The following is a 20,181-nucleotide window of genomic DNA, read 5'->3' as shown; positions in this document are numbered from 1 at the left end:
TGAGGCAAGAGAATCACTTGAGCCCAAGAGTTTGAGGTTGCTGCTGAGTTGTGATGCCACAGCACTCTACTGAGGGCAACAAAGTGAGACTCTGTCTCAAAAATAAATAAATAAATAAATAATAATGAAAGTCATTTCTGTGACTCACAAGACCCTTGATGATCTGGTCCCTGCTACCACTCCCACCGCCCCCACCTCCACTGGTGAGTCACTAGGCTCCTCCCCTCTGTCTGACCCTTCGCAACTGCTGTTCCCCTCTGCCCACTGTGGGACACACTGTCCTCATCTTTCAGATCTCAGCTCAAATACCACAGTCTGAGAAATGATACTCTTTTTTCCTTAGCCAGGCAGGTCTCCTTGTTATTCATGTCAGAATAGCTTGCACTTGGCCTTGACAGCACTCACCTCAGCTTGTATGCCACGGTCTCATTGTATCCTCAGTGTCACTTGATAGATGGCCAATAAATATTTGCTGACCCCATGAAAAATTTAGGAACAGATGAGCAGTTAGGAGTAAGCAGGAGCAAGACTACCAGAGACCATCTAGTCCAACACCTTCCTTTAACTTTGGGGAAACTGAGGCCCAGTGAGGCGTGATGACTTACCCAGTGTTACACAGCAAGTCAGGGGCAGAGCTGAGGATTCTGACTCTTCATCCTGAGGCCTTCCATTGTTCCCAGTGTGATGCTCCTCACCTCACCCCAATACCTGCCTGTCCCTGTCTGATACATCTTCAAGATACAATGGATTCCTAAACACCCCTACGATGTCTTTCTGATTGCATTTCAACCTCACCCACCCTACAAAATTAAAGCTATCTGCTCCTTTCTCTGCATTCCACACACAGCCTGTAGCTTTGTTCTTGCCCTTCTAAGGCTCTGCTTACACTCAAGCTCTTCCCAGTAGGGCACTGTGGCTGACTCCTCTGTCCCCAGGGGGCATGTATACAGAAGTACAAATATTGTATGTGAGGTGTGTGGTGATATAGGAAAGAGAGGGATGTGGGATTGTCAAGGAATCCCTAACCCAGTGCAGGGTCAGGGAAGATTCCCAGGAGGCAGTGAATCCTGAGCTGAACCAGTGGGATTAACCAGATGGGTGCACGTGTATGTGCGTGTTTGAATGTGTTTGCGTGTGTGCCTGCACGTGCACGCGTGTGCATTTTGAGAAAAATAGGGTTTGGGGATGGAAGGAAGGGTATTTTATGGAGAGGAACCATAGTGTAGAGTGTGATGACAGCTAGTCACATGGGGGTAGGGTGGAGGTTGAGCAACTCAAAGCCCTTTCTCTCCCAAGAATTCAAATGAGGAGGTTGAACTGACTTCCAAGGGCTTTCCGCAGCTAACTAAGCCCGCAATGACAAAGGCAGCTGTGTGACAAACAGGGATGTACTGCCCCTTACAAACACTCTAATTGGATCCATTTCCCGTCTTGGGTGAGACAAAACTCTTGACTCTTTCTTGTGCCTGCAGCCAAAAGGAGTAAGGCTTTGGGTTATCACCCATCCTGCATATTTGCTTATGAATGAAAGGGCCTCCTTTCCCTGCTCACAAGCCGTCTGGTGCCCTGGTTTCCTAAACAGGTCCCCGCCTCTTATCCCTTTGCTCTCCCCTCCCCTGTTGCCTACCTAACTTCTTAGCACTGGCCTCCCCCCTCCACCCTGTGTGAAGTCCTGGTAACTCTTCCAAGATGCTCAATTCTCCGGGATGAATGAGGTGGAATGGCTGAGTGACTGTAATGTCCAGGCACAGAGGAGGGACAGATAGGGTCTCTGGTTGCTGAGAGGGCAATCAAAGGCCCTGCAGGTGTGTGGCCAGAGTTACTGTATTTTAAAAGCAGCTTAAGTTTCACAAGGCCAGCTGAGATTCACAACAGATTATTCCCACATACACTCCTACCATTTCTTCTCTCTCACTTAAAGAGACCTGACCAAGGTATTCTTCATTCTTTATATCCAGGGCATCTATCCAGCCCTCTTCTCCCTGCCAAAGTGCCTGGCCCAGTCTCTCCTCTTCTGGGAACTCTCTCTGGCTACTGCTTGATTCCTTTTACTCTTCACTGAGTGCCAGGACTTGTATTTTATCTCTAATCCTCCCTTCTCTGATCAGGAATCTCAGATACATTAGGTGGTTTTCCCAGGGCTCCAACCCTAGAACTTTCTTTCACTAGAACTTGCCTTCTTTCCACGAGGGCACGGCACACTCTCCTTCCTTCCTTCCTGGGTCCCAGAATACTCCTTCCACTCACAGATTTTCATAATTCTCCCTTCAGCACAGAAACTACCTATGCTAGATCTGTGTGGCTGGATCATTGTTCCATATGTCTCATCTTTAGAATAAAACTCTGAATTTCCATTCCTGTTTTTCCGTCATAACTCACTGCATAGTATCATGCTCAAAATAGGTGTGAGGGGAAAAAAAAGCTGGACATGTTTATTCATCAACACGCCCCTAGCTTAGTACTTGGCATATGGTAGGTGTTCAGAGTAAGAATTCTAGTACAGACAAGGCTTAGGCTAGTTCCCTCAACCCCCACCCTCCCGTACCTCACACCTGGGTGGGTGTTCAACAAATGGTGATGTCACAGTGAAAGCCATCAGTGTGGTTTAGTGGAAAGCTATGGGATTGGAACCAGACGACATTTGTGTAAATTCCAATTCTGCTACATGCTGTGCAATCTTGGGCAAGGTATCTAACTTCATGGAGCCTATTTTTGTCAGACGTAAAATGAGGATTATGTTATGTGTTTCCCAGGATTCTTCTGAGGATTCAGGGGCAATACTGACAGTGAGAGGAGTACTTACAAGGTGCCATTCCTTCGCACAGTGCCTTTATCTCTCGGGGAGACCCATGGGGCCAGCTCGAGGGAAGCTAATTTGGCTTACCATTTTACCTGCCTGTCCCATCCTCAACTTCTTTTTATCTCAGTGACATTTCGTGGTTAAAATAGACCTGTCAACAAACTAATTTCATTTTTAAATACTGTTGGGTAATAGTGCTTAAAAACCATTATTTTTTAGTCTTTGTCAATTTGCTTGTGAACCAATGTGATTGGATCTGTGTTAAAGATTTGGAGAGGGGCTTAGCCTCAGGCACAATGCATATGTAATTTCCATATTCCTTACATAACGGGACTCATAAACCTTTTAAATGAAGTAAGGACCATTTGGTAATTGTTTTGGCCTTCATTATGACAAAATTGGCTGCTAGCCAGAGTATGTAGTTAGGAGTCTAAGGGGGGGGGGGGTCAAGCAGGCCTGGGTTTGAATTCTGGCTTTCCAGCTATTGGCTTGCACAGAATGCCTGAGTTCTCTTTTGGCTCAAGGTAAAAGGGGCATGGTAACCCCTTTCTAGGACTATAAGCTTGTGTAGTGCCTGGTATAGGAAAGACAATAAATGCTAGTGGTCTTTCTAGAATTGATTTCTTAAACCTCACAGATTTTTCTGGAAACTGTTTGAAATAATTACTTGGCATATTGGAATGTCATGTGAGTCCACTGTGCATTTGAACCACTAGTAGATTAAGCTGAACTTGCACTGAAAAGCCTTCTGGTAATTAGCCTGGGGTTGGGTGATTTTAAGCCAGTTTTCATTCTGCTGCAGAAACAAAGATGAGACTGAAGAAATGCTATTCCTTTAATTGAAGGAACACTTTTATGTTCTCAGGTCTATTTTAATCTTAAGTGCCGATTATGCATCATTCTCTCCTGTTAACAGACACTTCTGTAAGTGATCTGCACAGAGAGAAATATGATTCTTACATAAATACCGTACCATGAGAAATTATCTTATTACCTAATATGCCAAAAAGCTAATAAGATAAAGGAATGGTTCGAGTCATTTTTGGACAATATTAAAACTTGATTTTAGCTCATGGAAATAAAATGTAATTTCCTTTTATTATTCTCTTCTGCAGGTAGAACAAAGGCAATGAAGGGTGTATGGATATTAGACAGCTGTGTTCCATGAGCTCTCGTTAAGGCTGTGGAAGGTGTCCAGGCAGGATGGCCTCAAATTAAGATTTTAATGACTTTACCGTTCAGAAAACACACTCTTGCTGTTAATGCTATCTTGTCAGGTCTGACTTTTGAATTCACAGGTGAAAGTAAAAAAATTTTTTTTTCTTACTTGCACAAAGAGCTGCTTCTGTGTATTTGCACATATATGTCCATTAAGGACAAATGCATAGTGCTTGCAAGAAGTAAGAGCAATTATTTTCAAGGACTGGAAGTTTCCTGAATTGTGTATCTGTGGCAAAGGTGATTATGTGTGGCACTTTGACAAGGTTAGAGCATCCGCAACCAAATACTGACTCACTATGGGCCACACAAGACTTTGTGAGTTTCAAATGTACATTTAAACATTATTCTTTGGAGGTTAAATGTTTTATTTACAAATAAACAAATGGTAATTGCTCTTGATGAAATTTAAATAGAAACCCAGTGGTGAAAAATTTGTGGCTGTCACCATGACTTTGGTCAGTTTTCCATCTTCAGTGATGGGAGAAGTAAAGTTTTGGTGCTGGTGACAAAGATGTGAGATAGTTATAGACACAAGCACATTTCTTTCTTTCTCTCTCTCTCTCTTTCCCCTCTTCCTTTCCTATCACTTTGACAGAAATAACACTTAACGATTGATAAATGCTATCAGTCTTCTGTGCCATGAGATTTTTCATCCAGGGAGAATATGTATAATGTACCTAAGACCTCAACAAAATTTAATAATCTCTGTACCTTGTGATGTGTTAGACCTTTCCCACAAATGCCTGTAGAAACTATGTGTTTGCCTGGAAATTTAAGGTAACTGGCTTCTTTCTCCTCACAACAAGATGAACTTTTTATTAGGTGTTAGATAGACTCACTGTGCTGATTTTGAGAAGTGTTTCTAAGAGAATATATGTAGAATATTCTTCCACAGACATTTTCAAGACTTACTTAAAGACCTACATCTATTTGTTGAAACTTTCAGGATAGATCTGCTGGAGGCTGGAGAATAAACTATGTGAACTGGTAAAATTCCACTAACTTCCAATATTCCAAAGTAGTACATCCATTCATTTAAAGTACACTAAAAATGACACCTTTAAGGCGCAGAGGTGGTGATGACTGGTAACTATCATAGGTTTGGCAGTAACATTTTTAGACTCTACAAACATGTTTGTGAAACTGTGAGATCCCTGAGGGAAACTGTTCATTTGAGTGCCCATTTTTCTATAGAAAGAAACACTGGGGCTCGTCTTTAAGATAAAACTAAAATAAGAACCTTTAAATTCAACAATGTAAGGTTCAGGCTGACTTAGAGGTTTAATATTTAGCTTGGTTAATTAAATCCCATTCTTTGCCTTGAGTTTAATTATCCCAATCAATGTGGTAACTTAATATAATAATAATAAAGGGGTTAATGAGAAACAGAAGAGAATCTAACTATTCATTTGTCTGGCTCAGTGGGGGTATTTCTTCTTGAAGTATCAGTTTATGGTGATGTTTTATAGGGTATGTATGAATTTTCAATTAGTGAGAAAGTGGAAATGAAAGACAGACAGTAGATCATCAATGAATGATTATATCAGGAAATCACTAAAAAGCTAATCTGTAAAGTTCAGGGCATATTTTAATGTGACTTCATCATAATTCAGGCAGTTTTCTCCCTCGGCTGAGCTTAAATCATGTTCTTCATACCTTGTCTGAACAAGTCCTTCTTTAGAGTTAACCCAAATATTTTCTACTTCTAAACAAAAAATGAATGCTTAAATGAAAAGGTGACCTTTCTTGTTTCGTCGTCACTTTTAATACAAACGGCTGTCGACTTCCTTAATATTGCTCAAGCTCCACAATCTCCATGCTGAGGTGCTGTGCAGCAGAAATCAGCTCAGCTGGAAGCTTGCTGGCTGCGTCGAGTTGCTAATCTCATTGAGCCTCAGTGTTGTCATCTGTGAAATGAGAATGGTGCCATCTATTCCTCTCAGACTGCTGAGAGATAAAGCGGGGGAAGGGTGAGGACACCACAAGCCTGCCCTCTATGTAGCAGATGCTTGGCAAATGGGGACTCCCCGTCTTCTGAGCAAGTCACAAGTGTTCTTATAATGCATAGCACACATTGACGCTAATGTATAATACCAAACAGAAAGCCAGGTGTTTTGGCTTATCACCCAAGACAGTGCTCCTCAAACTTTAAAGTACCAGCGATTCATGTGGGGATCAGGTTAAATATAGATTTGCAGTCAGCCCGAGATTCTGAATTTCCAACCTATTCCCTGAGGATGCTGACACTGCCAGTTGGGGACCACACTTTTAGTAGCATGGAACCACCGCAGCCATGACTTCTCAGTACTGAGGTGATTTTGAGACACTGAGATAAACTGCAAAACAGAATTTTACTCTACCTTTTTTTTTCCTGGTTTAATGATAAAAATATTGGGGGAAATCTGAAGATGCTACAGAAAAAAGGTTTGAATGAACACATTTAAAAATTTGGGAAGCTCAAATCCATTCTATACACTTTCATTTATTGTCTGGACAGATAAAGTACAAATAATTCAAACACAACAAGATTATGAAAAAAACATTTACATTACTTTCCCTTGGAAATCATCTAAACTAGCATGATTAACATGAAGTCATTCATTATAACTAAAGTATACAACTGCCTGGTCCTAAGCTTTTTTTTTTTGCCCCCCCCCAAGATTGAACACATTATAGAGAAGAGATTTTGGTATGCCTTTCCCACCAATGCTTAGCAAAGGCATCAACGCCTTGCCAGCAAACTGCGTTCATTCATAGCAGGTGACGTAAAGATTTCCCTGAATGTTGAACGAGTGTTCTCCGAACTGAAATCTGGTATTATTTCCAAAATCAAAAAGAGGAAAAAGAAAAACAGAAAAAAAATTCAAAGGAGAAATCTATGATGCAGCCTTGTATTTGTTATCTGTCTACCACAACCATGACTACTACAAGTTTGCCTCTTCAGTGTGAAAACAACAATCCTGTCTACATGCACTTAGTGGGTTCAGCATGGGAAAAAAATGCACAAATAAGCACAAGTTATAAATAACCATAACGTTTTATTACCATTAAGACTAAACTTGTATTGAAAAGATTTTATATAACAAGACAAGAAAAGCAATAGCAAATTTAACTATCAACTAGATTATGCATAGCGAGCAACTGTTTCTATTACCCAGGGAAGAGCATGAACCCTTGTATTTTTTTGTTTTGTTTTTGTTTTAAATATATAACCATACAAAGCACAAACATACTAAAATGATCAGTGCACTGGACATGGGAGAGTGCTCCCTCAGTCATTTTGTTCCCTTAGCTCTGTTTTGTTTTCCCCAATCTGAATTACATTAAAATAAAGACCCAGTTGTTTTTATTCTTCTACTGTGCAGTAAGAAAAAATATTCACAACAAACATGACAATATATCAAACAATAGTTCTACACAAGTTACCTTGATACCTCTTTAACTGTCACTTAAATATCATAAGAAAACATTTTAAGACATATACAAACGAAACTAGCCAAGTGTTACAACTTATAATAAATTAACCCAAAGAAAAAAATAACTTTATATATATATATATTTATATTGTATATACACATACACACACAACAGAATGACACAATAATATGCTTCTTCCCACAGTTTAAGTAAACAAATAAGTAGTCTAGCCAATCTAGCTATATTTGATCTCGGCCATAGGCATCATCACATCTGCGATTAAATAAATAAGTGTTTCAAGCAACATAAACAGTGCCTCAAATGTACCAACACAGCCCAATTCTATCAGCATGGGCTACAAAGTGAATTTGAAAATTCCTTAATGAATTTAAAGCAAATGTATCTTTTTTTTCCTCTTCTAAACACATTACATTTAACTATGATACTAAGATATGTAAATAATTTTGTAGCACCTACTGCTCAAACTAAGGAAGTTTTAGATCAAAAGGAAAATTAATCTTTTTAAATTTTTGTTCTGCTGACATCCCATACTGATGACTTAAAGAAAAACTGTCTTTCAACTCATCTCCTTGCTTTTGGGTTTTGACTGTGGGGAACTGTGGTACCCTGGGTAGAACGAACACTCCTTTCCCCTAGTAATTAATAATTGTTTTTTATTATTATTACATGCTATGAAAAGATATGAAGATCATCTGTTTATAGCCCATCCTTCAAAAAACAGTCTACGAATCCAGTTTAAAACACACATCTTGATCTCTAAAAAGTTACCAGTGCAGTATGAACGCGACAAAGTTGTCAATTTCCCCTAAATTAGCCAGTCAAAATATTTTTTTCTCAAATCCAGATTCTCTTGTAAAAATTCTTTATATTTTATAAAAATAGATTTTTCTTGAAACCCATTTTCAGCAAAGAGACCACCTCTTTGGCAACAATGTTAATGTTATTAAATTGTTAATGTCATCAGGTATCCCCCTTGCCCCGTCCCCTAACAGAAGACTGTTTTAGTTTCACATGATATAAAAGAAAAAAGGAAAAATAAAAAAATTTGCAAAAGTTTTTTTTTTTCATTTTTGCAATTTTTATTATTCCTCTTTAATTTGTGTGGGGTATATATATATATATTTTTTTTTTTACCAATCTGATTGGATCAACATTTTGACAAAAAAAGAAAAATCTTTTTTTCCTTTCTTTGAATCCCATTACTATGTAAAAATTGTTTTATTTATTTATTTATTTTTTTTTGTTTTTTGTTTTTCTTCTTCAAATGAGCGAATGGTCATCTTAAAAAGACCCACCTTCAAGGAAGGTAGTAAAGTTAGCTGGCTGGGTAAAAATCCCTGCACATCGCTATCTATGTATATATTCAACAACGACAGCTATGAAAGAACATTCAATGCATCAAAGGTATTTTTTTTTTTGTTTTTTTTTTCTTTTTTTCTAAGCATTATAAAATCCTTTCCTGGTACATCTCAGGATAATCCAATGTTTTAATACTTAGGCAACACTGGCTTATAAAGTCCATGTTTGAATATAAGCCTCGAAAAGTTTGTTTCTCTCTCCTTTGTGTGTGTGTGTGTGTGTGCATGTGTGTTTTGTTCGTATATATTTATATATATATTTTAATAAGTAAGAATCGGAAATTCAGGACTTGTGGGCTTTGTTGGTTTTAAAGGAAACTTGCAACACTCTGTCTCCCAGGCGGTACCCGTTGAGGCTGGCAATGGCCATGGCCGCCTCATCGTAGTTGGTCATGGTGACAAAGCCGAATCCCTTGCACTTGTTGGTATTGAAGTCACGGATGACCTTGACGTTGTTCACTGCTCCAAAGGGGCCGAAGAGCTGCCAGAGGACACTCTCGTCAGAATCAGGGGACAGATTGTAGACAAAGATGCACCAGCCTGTTCCTGTGTGACCAGGGATGTTCATTCCCACAAGGCTTGTCATCCCATCAATGGTGATTGGAGAGAACCTGGGGGGACAAGCAGAAGGGGGGACTGGTCCAGACATCAGTCTGACCATGGATAACACACAGATGCACAGACAGAGACACAGGGCAGAGGGCTGAGTGAGTGTTTGCTGGAGAGTCTTCAGGGTTTAAACACCAAAATGTAAAAACTAATGTCTATGGTATTTTTTCTATTGGAATGGCTAGATTGGCTAAGGCAGGTACATGCTGAGAAGACCTGGGCCAAATCTTAAAAAGCACCAGGGACTCCCAGAGCAAGGCTCTATCATCATTCTACCTCAGTATGTGCTCACAGAGTATCCCACCCTGACCCTACCCTGCCCCCATACACACAATAGATAGTGAGCTCTTGGGGAGAGGGGTTATTTCATTTATTGTGGTTCTATTTATTTATTCAGTGGAGCATATGAGGCAATCTCACAGACATAGTGGTACACAGAAAACACTCAAGAAATATTTATTGATTGGATGAGTAAACAATTCTTGTTGATGCCAGTGCCTGGGAAATATTTTTTTTTTTTTTTGAGGCCATGCTCAAGTTTACCATATTTTCAGTCCCTTGACTGTGGTTGTCAAAGATCTACTAGTACTATTGAGGATGGAGATACGTGAGAATGAACGGTCACATCTTGTTATTAAACATCTGGGTGGCTCATGTTTGTTTTAGCATTTACTCAAAAGGCTTCCCAGAAAATCTGAATATTAGTAATAAAGATGCATCACTCCTTGATGCTACATTTTCTGGAATTCATTTCTAAGAATCACTAGAGCGAGGCTTCAAGTGGTTTGTGCATTTATGTATCTTGAATTGCTATACATTAGAAAAGCACTTGCCCTATTATAACTGCTTTTGTATTAAGTTTAGAAATCTTCTTAGTTTTTGTGTAATCCTAAAAATAAAATGTAAATAAAAATATGATCCTTTAGATTCTATTCACTGTCTGATAAAATAAGTCCATGTTTGATTTGTATTGGCTGTATCTGATGAAACAATAAGGTGCCTAGGGTCTATTACAGCAGAAACAATATTTGTTAATGTTTTGTTTCATACTGAACTCATACAGAGATTTTGACCCTCCACACTGACTAGTACCTTACCATTTGATTGGGGTTTAATTTTAGGGGGATGGGAGAAGGAGAGGAAACAAAAACTGGGGAAGAGCATTGGGCAAGGTATGCTTTTAAAAATAAATACTCTCGGAGATTTGGAAATCCTATTAAAGAAGAGTTCTGTCACTAGAATTTAGATAATCAAATGGCTTCTGAAGATACGCTAGATGTAACAAGTTGATAGATGTTACTTCTGCCATTATTCACTGAGTCAATCTTTCCTCTTGCTTAAAACAAATAACAAGACAAAACTAAAAAAACACCATGATACATATACTTGGAGGGGAAAATCCAAGTCTAATTGCTATCTGCAGCTGAAGACTGTTTTCTCAACCTTCTGTGCTCCAACCAGATAAATTGGCCTCTTTCAGTTTATTTGTAGAGAATAGCTAAGTATTTTAAGGCCAAGATCAGGGCAGGCCAAGAAGTTGCAAGAAGAGCCTCAACTCTAGTTTGTGACGAATATGTGGAGAACTTTAGTAGGAAGGATTCTAGATCCAGTCTGGGTTCAATAGGAAAAGAGAATGTTGTTAGTAAGTAGTGATGTCTATCTACTCTGGGTGGGGCGGTGAAGGAGGTGTTGGCAAGCGTGCCACAGCCAGATCATCCGTGGTCTCATCTTGTTACAAGCATCACTCTTCTCATAACATTTGGTGCTACCTCACTAAAGTCAGAGAGAAGCACAGGAATGGGACAGAGCTGGGAAAGATGTAAAGTGCCTGGGAACAGGCAAGCAGAGTGCCGGACATGTGCAGCTAATTCACAGTTATCTGATAGTGAAGTCTGCAGTCAAGTAACTTTCTCTACTATGTGCTGGTTCCCAGAGTCAGGGTACTTACCATGCATGGCCGACTGGCAGTTGAAAGAACTGCATAGTACAGGGGGTGTGATGTGGACTATTAATGATCACATCTTTTTCCTTTGACCATAGGGACGGGAATTAAAGCATGCAGCTCTACTGAGCAAGATGATGAAGACGCTACGTCCCTAGCAGTGCAGTGGAGCTTATCAAAAGCACATATGGGACTCTCATGGACACAGTGACATAACACACCTAACTTCCCAAGACTCAGAGTTCAGAATGGGTCTGGAATACCCTTGTGACTGCATTCAGACAGTCCCCAAAGCCTTGACTATTTCTGAGTCCCCAACCCCACAAAAAAAAGGCTTTCAATGAAAGGAACAGCAAGTTAAAAACACACGTACATATATAACCAAGGGAGGATTTATAAGAACTGTTAAAACCTGTAACAAAAGAAACCCCAGGCTGAGGTGCACACAGATACGCTTCATTCTCAGGATGTGCTCTGAAATGCACGCTGAGGTGGGGGCAGGAGTTAGAATGTCATCCACGCGTTTATCTATGCTTTGGCCAGGCTGGTAGTCCAAAATCTAACTTTTCTACTGACAGTCATAAGATTGTCAACTACGATTAGCAAAATGTTCTGACTTGTTGGAATTTGCCCTCTTAACTGAATCTTGGCATTGCTAATTCAAAACAGTTGCTCTGGACCTTTGCAAAACCAGCCAGCAAAGAGTCAAAGCCTTCCTCCCCCCTTAGGGGAGTCATTCAAAGGTTTAGATTGTCAAGGGCTTGGTAGCTGTGGCACCTGAACCATAGGAGAAGCCCACCTGCAAATAAAAGAAAAAGTGAAACACACAAATACATTTTGTGTGCCCTAAAAGAAACAAAATCAACTAAGGTCTGAAATTAAAATTAAGAATTTGACATGCTGGTGGAAGAAAAGGAAGGATTCTTTTTTTTTTTTTTTTAAAGTAAAGTTAGTGAATTAAAAAAAAAAATTCTAGCCCCAGTCTGTGCCAACACGGACATCTGGCAATCTGTGGAGTTTTAATTACCTCTTTACGCCATAGGCCATATTAAGCAAATTGTCCAGCCTGCAAAGAGAAGGAGGGTCTCTGGGTTAATGCCTCACAGATGGCAAGATCGCTCAATGGAACTATTAATAAGAATGCTCCATTTTCAAAGAAGAAAAGCTTCAACAACTTTCCCCACTGCTTAGGAGTCTATCCACCGGTAGTTTCCCCTTTTCTGCCTCCAACTGCAAGTAATTCATGTTCTGGTCAATCCTGGAGTTTAAAGTAAGTGTCTAATGAATCTCCTTTTCTTTCAAGGTCTGAATTAATCCCACTACCCCCACCTCTCAGAACATTTGTGTGGATTTTGCTTTGTATTGTGTGTGAAATTGTTAAAAGGGGAGGCTTCTTAAATTGTTCACCTTTCATCATAATTAAACTTGTGAATAAGGATCTCTGTTCCAGATTAATAATACTTGTGCACACAATAAGCGTCAGAAAAGACCTTTTCTGTTAGCCTAGCTACATTAACTAAATCTTCTTACCACACGCATTTTCAGGAGGCTGGGGGAGTTTGTGGGTTAAGATTTTTTAAAATTAGCTTGCTATTTACCGCCCGGTAACACCTCCCAGCAAACTGCCATTATGTTATAATCTTCTTCAGTACCTTACTTGGGGACAAGCTAGTCACACCATGGGGCAGTAGTAACCATAGTTTCCACCATTAGAAGCCTGCTGGAGAGGCTTTTTACATAAATACTACATGTGCTCTCACACAAAATAAAAATTAGATGACTTGCACTCTTCATGGAATCATTAACCATTTCAAATTCATGGGGCACGGGAGGACACCGCAAAGGCTGATTTTTCTCCTCACTGTGGACAAATGGATCCTACTGTCCTAGATAGAAGTAGCTACTATTTGCCTATGTCAAGTCTGACAAGGAGAAAAAGCCTTTCATTAAAGGGAAGTTGGGACATGAGTGGAATAAAGTAATCAGTTAGAATTTATTAGAGGTAGGCAAAAATACATGAATTCTTATCTCTCCCATGATAGAGGCCTGTCAAGATCATAGTACCTTCGTGGAGAGAAACCTGCCTTTTAGAAAAGTCTCAGGACAAGGGAAATGCCCCCATTTCACCAGGAGCTTACTACACTTCAGATACCTCAATGAAGCACTATTAAAGCTTGGACAAAAATTTCCTCTTTGTCTTCCCAGAGTCTGCTGACTTAACAGAGTAAAGTTAACACCAAAGAAACTCCCCCTTTCCCTGAACCCAACAGAGTTACCTGTTAGGGAAAAGAGGACAGGAAAAATTACTGCCTCTGGCAAGGATCTGCCTCCTGGTCTATTCTTGGACTTTATTAAAAGCCACTGTCCAGCCTTAAGTCTAAGATGCTGAATGTGGTCACTTATCTGTGATTAACTCTTGTTGAAACTGAACCTTCTTGTTTGGTTAAATGCCATAATTTGGTTTCTAACAAAGAATCAGAAGTTTAACCACACAGTCATGGTGGTAAATGGAAAAGGGGGGTTGGAAGAACACCTGGTCCAATCGTTTCATTTTACAGGAGTGGAAACTGAGGCTCAGGGGGAGTTTCTGCAGAGTGATTCCTGGGAGCTAAGGCTCTTATCCTGGCCCCATTCTTCAGAACCATGCGCTTCCCTTGCCCAGCTCTGAACAGCCTCCTTCCTCTATGGGCACGCCTACCTGAACCTCTGAGCCTGGTGGTGAAGTGGGCCAGGGTAGCGCCGGTTGGGGGACTGGTAGAGCTGGGAGAGCAGGGCCTGGCTGGACTTCTGGCTGGGGTTGTTGGCAAACTTCACAGTAATCGGTTCCGTAGCACCGCTGGGCTTCTGGCCATTCAGCCCTTTGATGGCTTCTTCTGCTTCGATCCTCTTATCAAAGCGGATGAATCCCACCCCTCTGGACACTCCTGGGGAAAGAGAAAGAGCCTTTGTAAAGAGCAAACAAACCCAGGTCAGCCTGATGCCTGAGTTCTCTTTACAATCCTGCCAAGTAGTTTAGCTGGTGCTCCAACACTTCTTCCGTGATGGAGAACTCCTCCTACCTCCCATGATGGCCCATTTTAAATTTGGGCAGACTAATAAGTTTTTTCCCTAGGTCAAGCATCTGTCTATTCATTTTTTTTTTTTTTTTTTTGAGACAGAGTCTCACTTTGTCATCCTTGGTAGAGTGCTGTGGCATCACAGCTCACAGCATTCAAACTCTTAGGCTTATGTGATTCTCTTGCCTCAGCCTCCCAAGTAGATGGGACTACAGGTACCCACCACAACGCACCCCCCAAAAATCATGCACAAAAACCCCCATTATTTTTTTGTTATTGTTGTCATTGTTGTTTTAGCAGGCCCTGGCCAGGTCTGAACCCACCAACCCCGGTGCATGTGGCCGGTGCCCTAACCACTGAGCTATGGGTGCCCATCTGTCTATTCCTGACCCACATCCTCTACCTTTTTTTTCTTTTTGGTGGTTTTTGGCCGGGGCTGGGTTTGAACCCACCACCTACGGCATATGGGACCGGCGCCCTACTCCTTGAGCCACAGGCGCCACCCACATCCTCTACCTTAAGCAACCTTCTGCTCCTGTGGGTAACAGGATATGCTGGCTGGTGACATTGGGATACAAGGACGAAAATTACAAAGAAACACTTAACCTGTGACTTGATCAACCAGGATTCGTGAGGTGATGATACGGCCATATTGCGAGAAAAGCTGCTCCAATTCTTTCTGGGTCATGGTTTTGGGGAGGCCGCTAACATAGAGGTTAGCATCCCTGATTGAGGCAGAGCTTGGACGCGCATACGAGACCTAGGAAAAGGCAAGAGGAACTAAATCCATTATAGGTAATCGCCCTCAGAGTAGAAACTGAGTCAACAAGCAAGACGATAGCCCCTCATCTACAGTTACAACTCGCTGTGTCAGTTTAAATCACTCAGTAGTTTAGATTTTTAGCTACTTTTGTAATAGTAATGAGAACCAGGAGAACCAGCAATAGAGGGACAAGGGGAGAGTTGAATCTGATAACTTAAAAAAAATGCACAGATAAGGGTCTCTAAGTGCAGAATAAAATAGCTACTGTATGGCAGCTGTTAAATGCAGAGCTACCCACGCATGGAGTTCTGAAGATTTACCTCCTCCATGTGGGTGTATAGATGATTTACTGTATCCAACACATAATAATCTTCGAATAAACCAAAAAAAAAAAAAAAAAACCCATGAAATTCTGCTCTGCACATTTCTTTCCTCACCACTCTCCCTACCCCCATTCCCTTCTTGAATACATAAAAGCCATCAGGTTCTCTGCAAGATTTTTTACGTCCCACCCTTTGTTGCTCCAATCTGTTCCCCTGAGGTCTGCTCTCGCTGAATGACAAAGTGCTGGTGAAAGAGGGCTGAATGAACATCTGCTTGCAAAACTGGATATGTGACCTTGTTGTCACATCTGCAGGGACCAGTGGCCTCTAACTTTCAGGGAGGACAGATTAAACCACAACAAATAAAACGGGGGCAGGGCAGAAAGGAGGGAGGGAAAGGGCAGTGGGAGAGAGAAGAGAGCCTCACTGATGGTTATAATAAGTTCGACTTTGTAAATTTGTCCTCCCAGATCTCTCAACTGCTTCCCCCCACCAAAGCTAACACAGAAGTGTAAACAGATCTGAAATTCCATCTGCAGGAAGCCAAATCTGTAGCAGTACACATAAGCAAAGCAAACCCCAGCAGTCATTAATTTTAGACTTTCATTTACTTATTTATTTATTTTTTAAGAAAACAACATCAGACATTTGAAATATAATTTACAGCTAGTCTAACAAAAGCACTTTCCTGTTAAAGCTATTTCTGGGGTGGTTATGGCTCAGAATAGATGATGAAAACAGTCATTTCAGAGCACATCTGACAACATTGGACAGGAAGGGACCTATAATGCTTGAGCATTTTTCAGTTGGAAATTTTATTTATTCCATATAACCAATTCACAGGACCTGTTAAGACTGCAGGGGTGACAGTATGTGTGTGCATGTGTGTGCATGTGTACAAAGCCATGTGTGCAGAAGGACTGCAGATGTTAATCTGGACCTTTGACATTGAGAACTAATGAAAGTGGACCTTGCTTCTGAGACCTTCAGGGGAGAGACCAGGTCTAGCAAAGAAGATGAAACATCTCTCCCTTTCCAAGGCAGAGATGCCAGGTCCCTTTATGGGTCCCAAATCTAAAAATAGATGTTGACTCAACAGATAAAATGATGTGAGTGACTAATCTGCCTCTCTGGCCTCCTCCTGCTGTTGGAGTGAGGCAGCCGCCTGCAGTTTCTTCTAGAAACTCATGGGTGACCTGGGAGGCACCTTCTCGGATTATGATTGAGAAGGAAAGAGGTCTTTACATGAAGGGTTACTGTGTGAGCATTTTGGGTGTGGAACTGAAGGACCAAGAACCCCATGTGACTGCCCAGACAGGGCTTCCCTTCAGAGAAGGTTCTCCTACCCTGTCTTTAAGGGACAGAATTTTTCACCTTCTAACTTGACTGAACTATTTTTTCAGGCAGGAGAAAGGAGTGCTAGGGAGAAGGAAATAAACACATCATAATGACATGCCCATGGTAATGAGGGTCACCTTTGTCTCACCCCTGCCAATTACTGACAAATTAATTACCTGAATGACATCTGTGCTCCCCCAAAAGACAACCTCTTGCCTCTGTGCCTTTGCTCTTGGGGTAATTTTTCTACCTGCTTCCGCAAGTCCAAATTCTGCTCCTCTTCAGGGCTCAACTCAAATGACATCTCTAGACAGCTTTCTCTGATCTTGCCTCCTCCTACAAGTCTCTCTAGCAGCGCTCTCAATGAACTATCTACCGTACTTCACTCATTCTGACCTTAAGACATGGGGTCATGGGTTGTGTATGTGGAGGTGTGTCTCATTTATCTCTGTGGCTCTAGCTCTCAGCATAGAGCCTCATACTTGTAGGATGATCAACATCTACGAATAGCTACAGCTCCTGATGACTGATGCTGGCATTACTGGCTCTTTGGGGTGAATTGCTGCCTTGTTCCTCCACTACCACCAAGAGTCAAGCACCCAGAATCCCACTTCTATTTCCCCACCAAGCTAAGAGCTAAGGAACAGATTTCCTATCCTCCAGTGTTTGGGGTTGGAAGATCTGAAAGAAGATTGTTTTAGGTCTATACCTCACTTAGAGACTTTCTCTTCAGCAAACATTTCCCGAGGCTCTACTATAAGCCAGGCCCAGGGCTGTGTTGCTGGGAATACAGTAAGAACAGGGCTAGTCTCTTGCTCTAAAGCAGTGGTTCTCAACCTTCTAATGCCGCAACCCTTTAATACAGTTCCTGTAGGTTGCAACCCACAGGTTGAGAACCGCTGCTCTAAAGGAACTCCAGGTCCAAATGGGGCAAATGACAGAGCACACAGGGGGTATTTGATAAATACATATTGAAAGGCAGAATGGATGAGCAAACATACAAATTGATTATCACAATGCCACAAGATGTGCACTATGCCAGGGCTATGTATAGAGTGTGATTGAAATGCAGAAGAGGGAGAGACTAATCCAAGGTCGCAAGGACCAGAAAGGAGACGGAGCTGAGGTTAGAGTGATGGTGAGGTCAGGAAATGGCAGCCTGATAACAGCCTTCCTCTGTGGTGAGGACAGACGAGGTGAGGAAGGCCAAGGGCTTAGCACAGGGCCTGCCATGTGATGCATGCACAATGGACAGCAATGACCTTGATTCTCATTAGTTCTGGGCAGCCAGAGTTGGGGTAAGAGGGAGCAGGCTGGGGACTGAAAAAGTCAATGACACAACCAAAACCATTTCCCCAAAGATGATTCTGACAGTCTCATCCAGGGAGAATTACTGTGAGAGATTCCCAGAGATGACCTGAAATCCCAAAGGTGAGCGGCACCTTGATCAAGCTAATTCCTGCTTAATTTTTCTGCTCCATTTGGAAGCTTACGTCTATTGTTCTCCTAGTCCCCTGTCCATGAAACCTTCAGGATTTGGAGGGGATAAAAATGACAGAATAAGAATCTTTCCACATTCAGTATTCAAATGCTTATTTGAATATCTAAAAATTTCAAGTTTCCTCATTTATTTATTAGATTCTAACGGAACGACTACAGGTGTCAGGCCCTTGGTTAAGCTGAAACATGTCTAAAAAACTGTGGAGGGTCAGGCATTGCTAGCATATTAACCCCTGAGCCTAGAGTGCAGGGCTTCCAACACGGAGCCAGCACCCTACAGAAGCCCCCTGGCCTCAGATAGTCAGGCTCTTGTTCACTTCATTCGTCCAGAATTTCTGAACACAAGACTGGCATTTCTAAGCCAGCACAGACTGAGAAAGAGCTGGGAGTGAAAAGGCCATTCCTCTCTCTGGGTTAGGGTGGCTCAAAGGTGAGTGACTATCAACAGCTCATTTTACAGATGATTTCCACAGAAGATCTGGGTCTCTCCAAACGCCCCATCCTAGCTGCACACAGTCCCTGAACCCTCTGTGAGAGTGACACTTACTACAGCATCACCCTTATGATTCCTGACTGTGGCTCAGCTCTAGTACTCACTTAGGTGTGTGACCTTGGGCAGGTAATTTGATCTTGATAAGTCCCAATTTCTTCATGGTAAAAGGGGAATGATTCTCCTTTCATGGGTTATTATAAAGTACAGAGATAATATATTTAATGTGTCTAACATATCCCTAGAATTTGTAAATACCTGGGTTTTTTTTGAGATAGAGTCTTATTTATGTCCCCCTTGGTAGAGTGCAGTGGCTCACAGCTCACAGCAACCTCAAACTCTTGGGCTTAAGTGATTCTCCTGCTTCAGCTTCCCAAGTAGCTAGGACTACAGGCACCCACCACAACGCCCAGGGCTATTTTTTGGTTGCAGTTGTCATTGTTGTTTAGCAGGCCCTGGCTGGGTTCGAACTCACCAGCCCCAGTGCATGTGGCCAGTGCCCTAAACATTGAGCAAAGATGCTGAGCCATGGTAGATACCTATTAAATATTATGTCATGAGTTGTGCAGGCTTTTGTGGGCCAGCCTGGGAATTTAGTCCCCATTAGGGCATATCCTCCAGTTTTACCAAACAAGCAAACAGGTGGAACACTGCTGGTGATGCCTGTAGGGACCGTGTCCTCTTCTGCTCCCCTGATGGGGTCTGAGGCATCTTTTACTACTTCATGGCCACAAATTTCCTCTAACACCTTCCCATAGATCCCACTACTTCATGTCCACAAAGTAATTTCTGTTTTCCAGAGTGACTTCCTAATGCTACTCTCAGCGATTCTCACCAAGGTAGGTAAGGCAGGCATTGTACCCATCACTGAAGGGCCAGCAGGATCTGGGCTGGGGGCTGCCTCTTCCCACATGGCACCCACCGCTCCCCGTACCTGTTCATAGCCAGGACGTGGCCCAGGCAGGGTGGGAGGAACAGCATGACCTGGGGAGAAGAGTTTCTTGAATCATCCAGCAATACCTCCCCTCTTGTCTGACCCACCATAAAATGGAAAAGGCATGACCTGGGGGCCACGAGGAGGATAAAGTGAGAGGAAAGGGCATCCTTCCCAGCCCTGGACAGGGGCTCCTTGAGGGAAACGCTGGCACTCGAAGATGGGTGTTCATTCATTCCTTCCCTTCTTCAGCACCTTCTGGTGTCAGAAACCAGTACGGGTTCTGGGAGTGTTTCTGCTTCAAGGACCCACCACCTGGTGAGAGGAGTGAGCGAGCAGATGGAGAGTGCCATGCAGAGGCCCACTCTTGGCAGGAGGGCACTCATCCCCACTCCTATGCTCCCTTCCA

The 20,181-nt window shown here is 42.0% G+C and overlaps 1 protein-coding gene across 9 annotated transcripts in view; it reads right to left on the bottom strand.

Annotated features, from left to right (window-relative positions):
- Positions 1–6,468: 6,468 nt before the first annotated feature.
- The window catches only part of ELAVL4 (ELAV like RNA binding protein 4), a 95,800-nt gene continuing 82,087 nt past the window's right edge, over positions 6,469–20,181 (bottom strand). For 4 of the 9 annotated variants that reach the window (XM_053577019.1, XM_053577016.1, XM_053577020.1 and 1 more), the window contains exons 4-7: positions 15,031–15,184; positions 14,067–14,292; positions 12,396–12,434; positions 6,469–9,428 (exon numbers count right to left, since the gene is read on the bottom strand). In XM_053577019.1, the coding sequence (XP_053432994.1) occupies positions 9,101–9,428; positions 12,396–12,434; positions 14,067–14,292; positions 15,031–15,184 (747 nt within the window). In that variant the 3' untranslated portion in view covers positions 6,469–9,100. Of the gene's footprint in view, positions 9,471–12,395; positions 12,435–14,066; positions 14,293–15,030; positions 15,185–20,181 lie in introns of all 9 variants that reach the window. The other 5 variants (XM_053577013.1, XM_053577015.1, XM_053577017.1 and 2 more) reach the window with 2 other exon arrangements.

This window comes from Nycticebus coucang, chromosome 22 (genome assembly GCF_027406575.1).
Source record: "Nycticebus coucang isolate mNycCou1 chromosome 22, mNycCou1.pri, whole genome shotgun sequence".
In the NCBI taxonomy this organism is placed as follows: Eukaryota; Metazoa; Chordata; class Mammalia; order Primates; family Lorisidae; genus Nycticebus; species Nycticebus coucang.
Note: the sequence above shows the minus strand (reverse complement) of the source record. Positions and strands in the feature narration are given on the sequence as shown.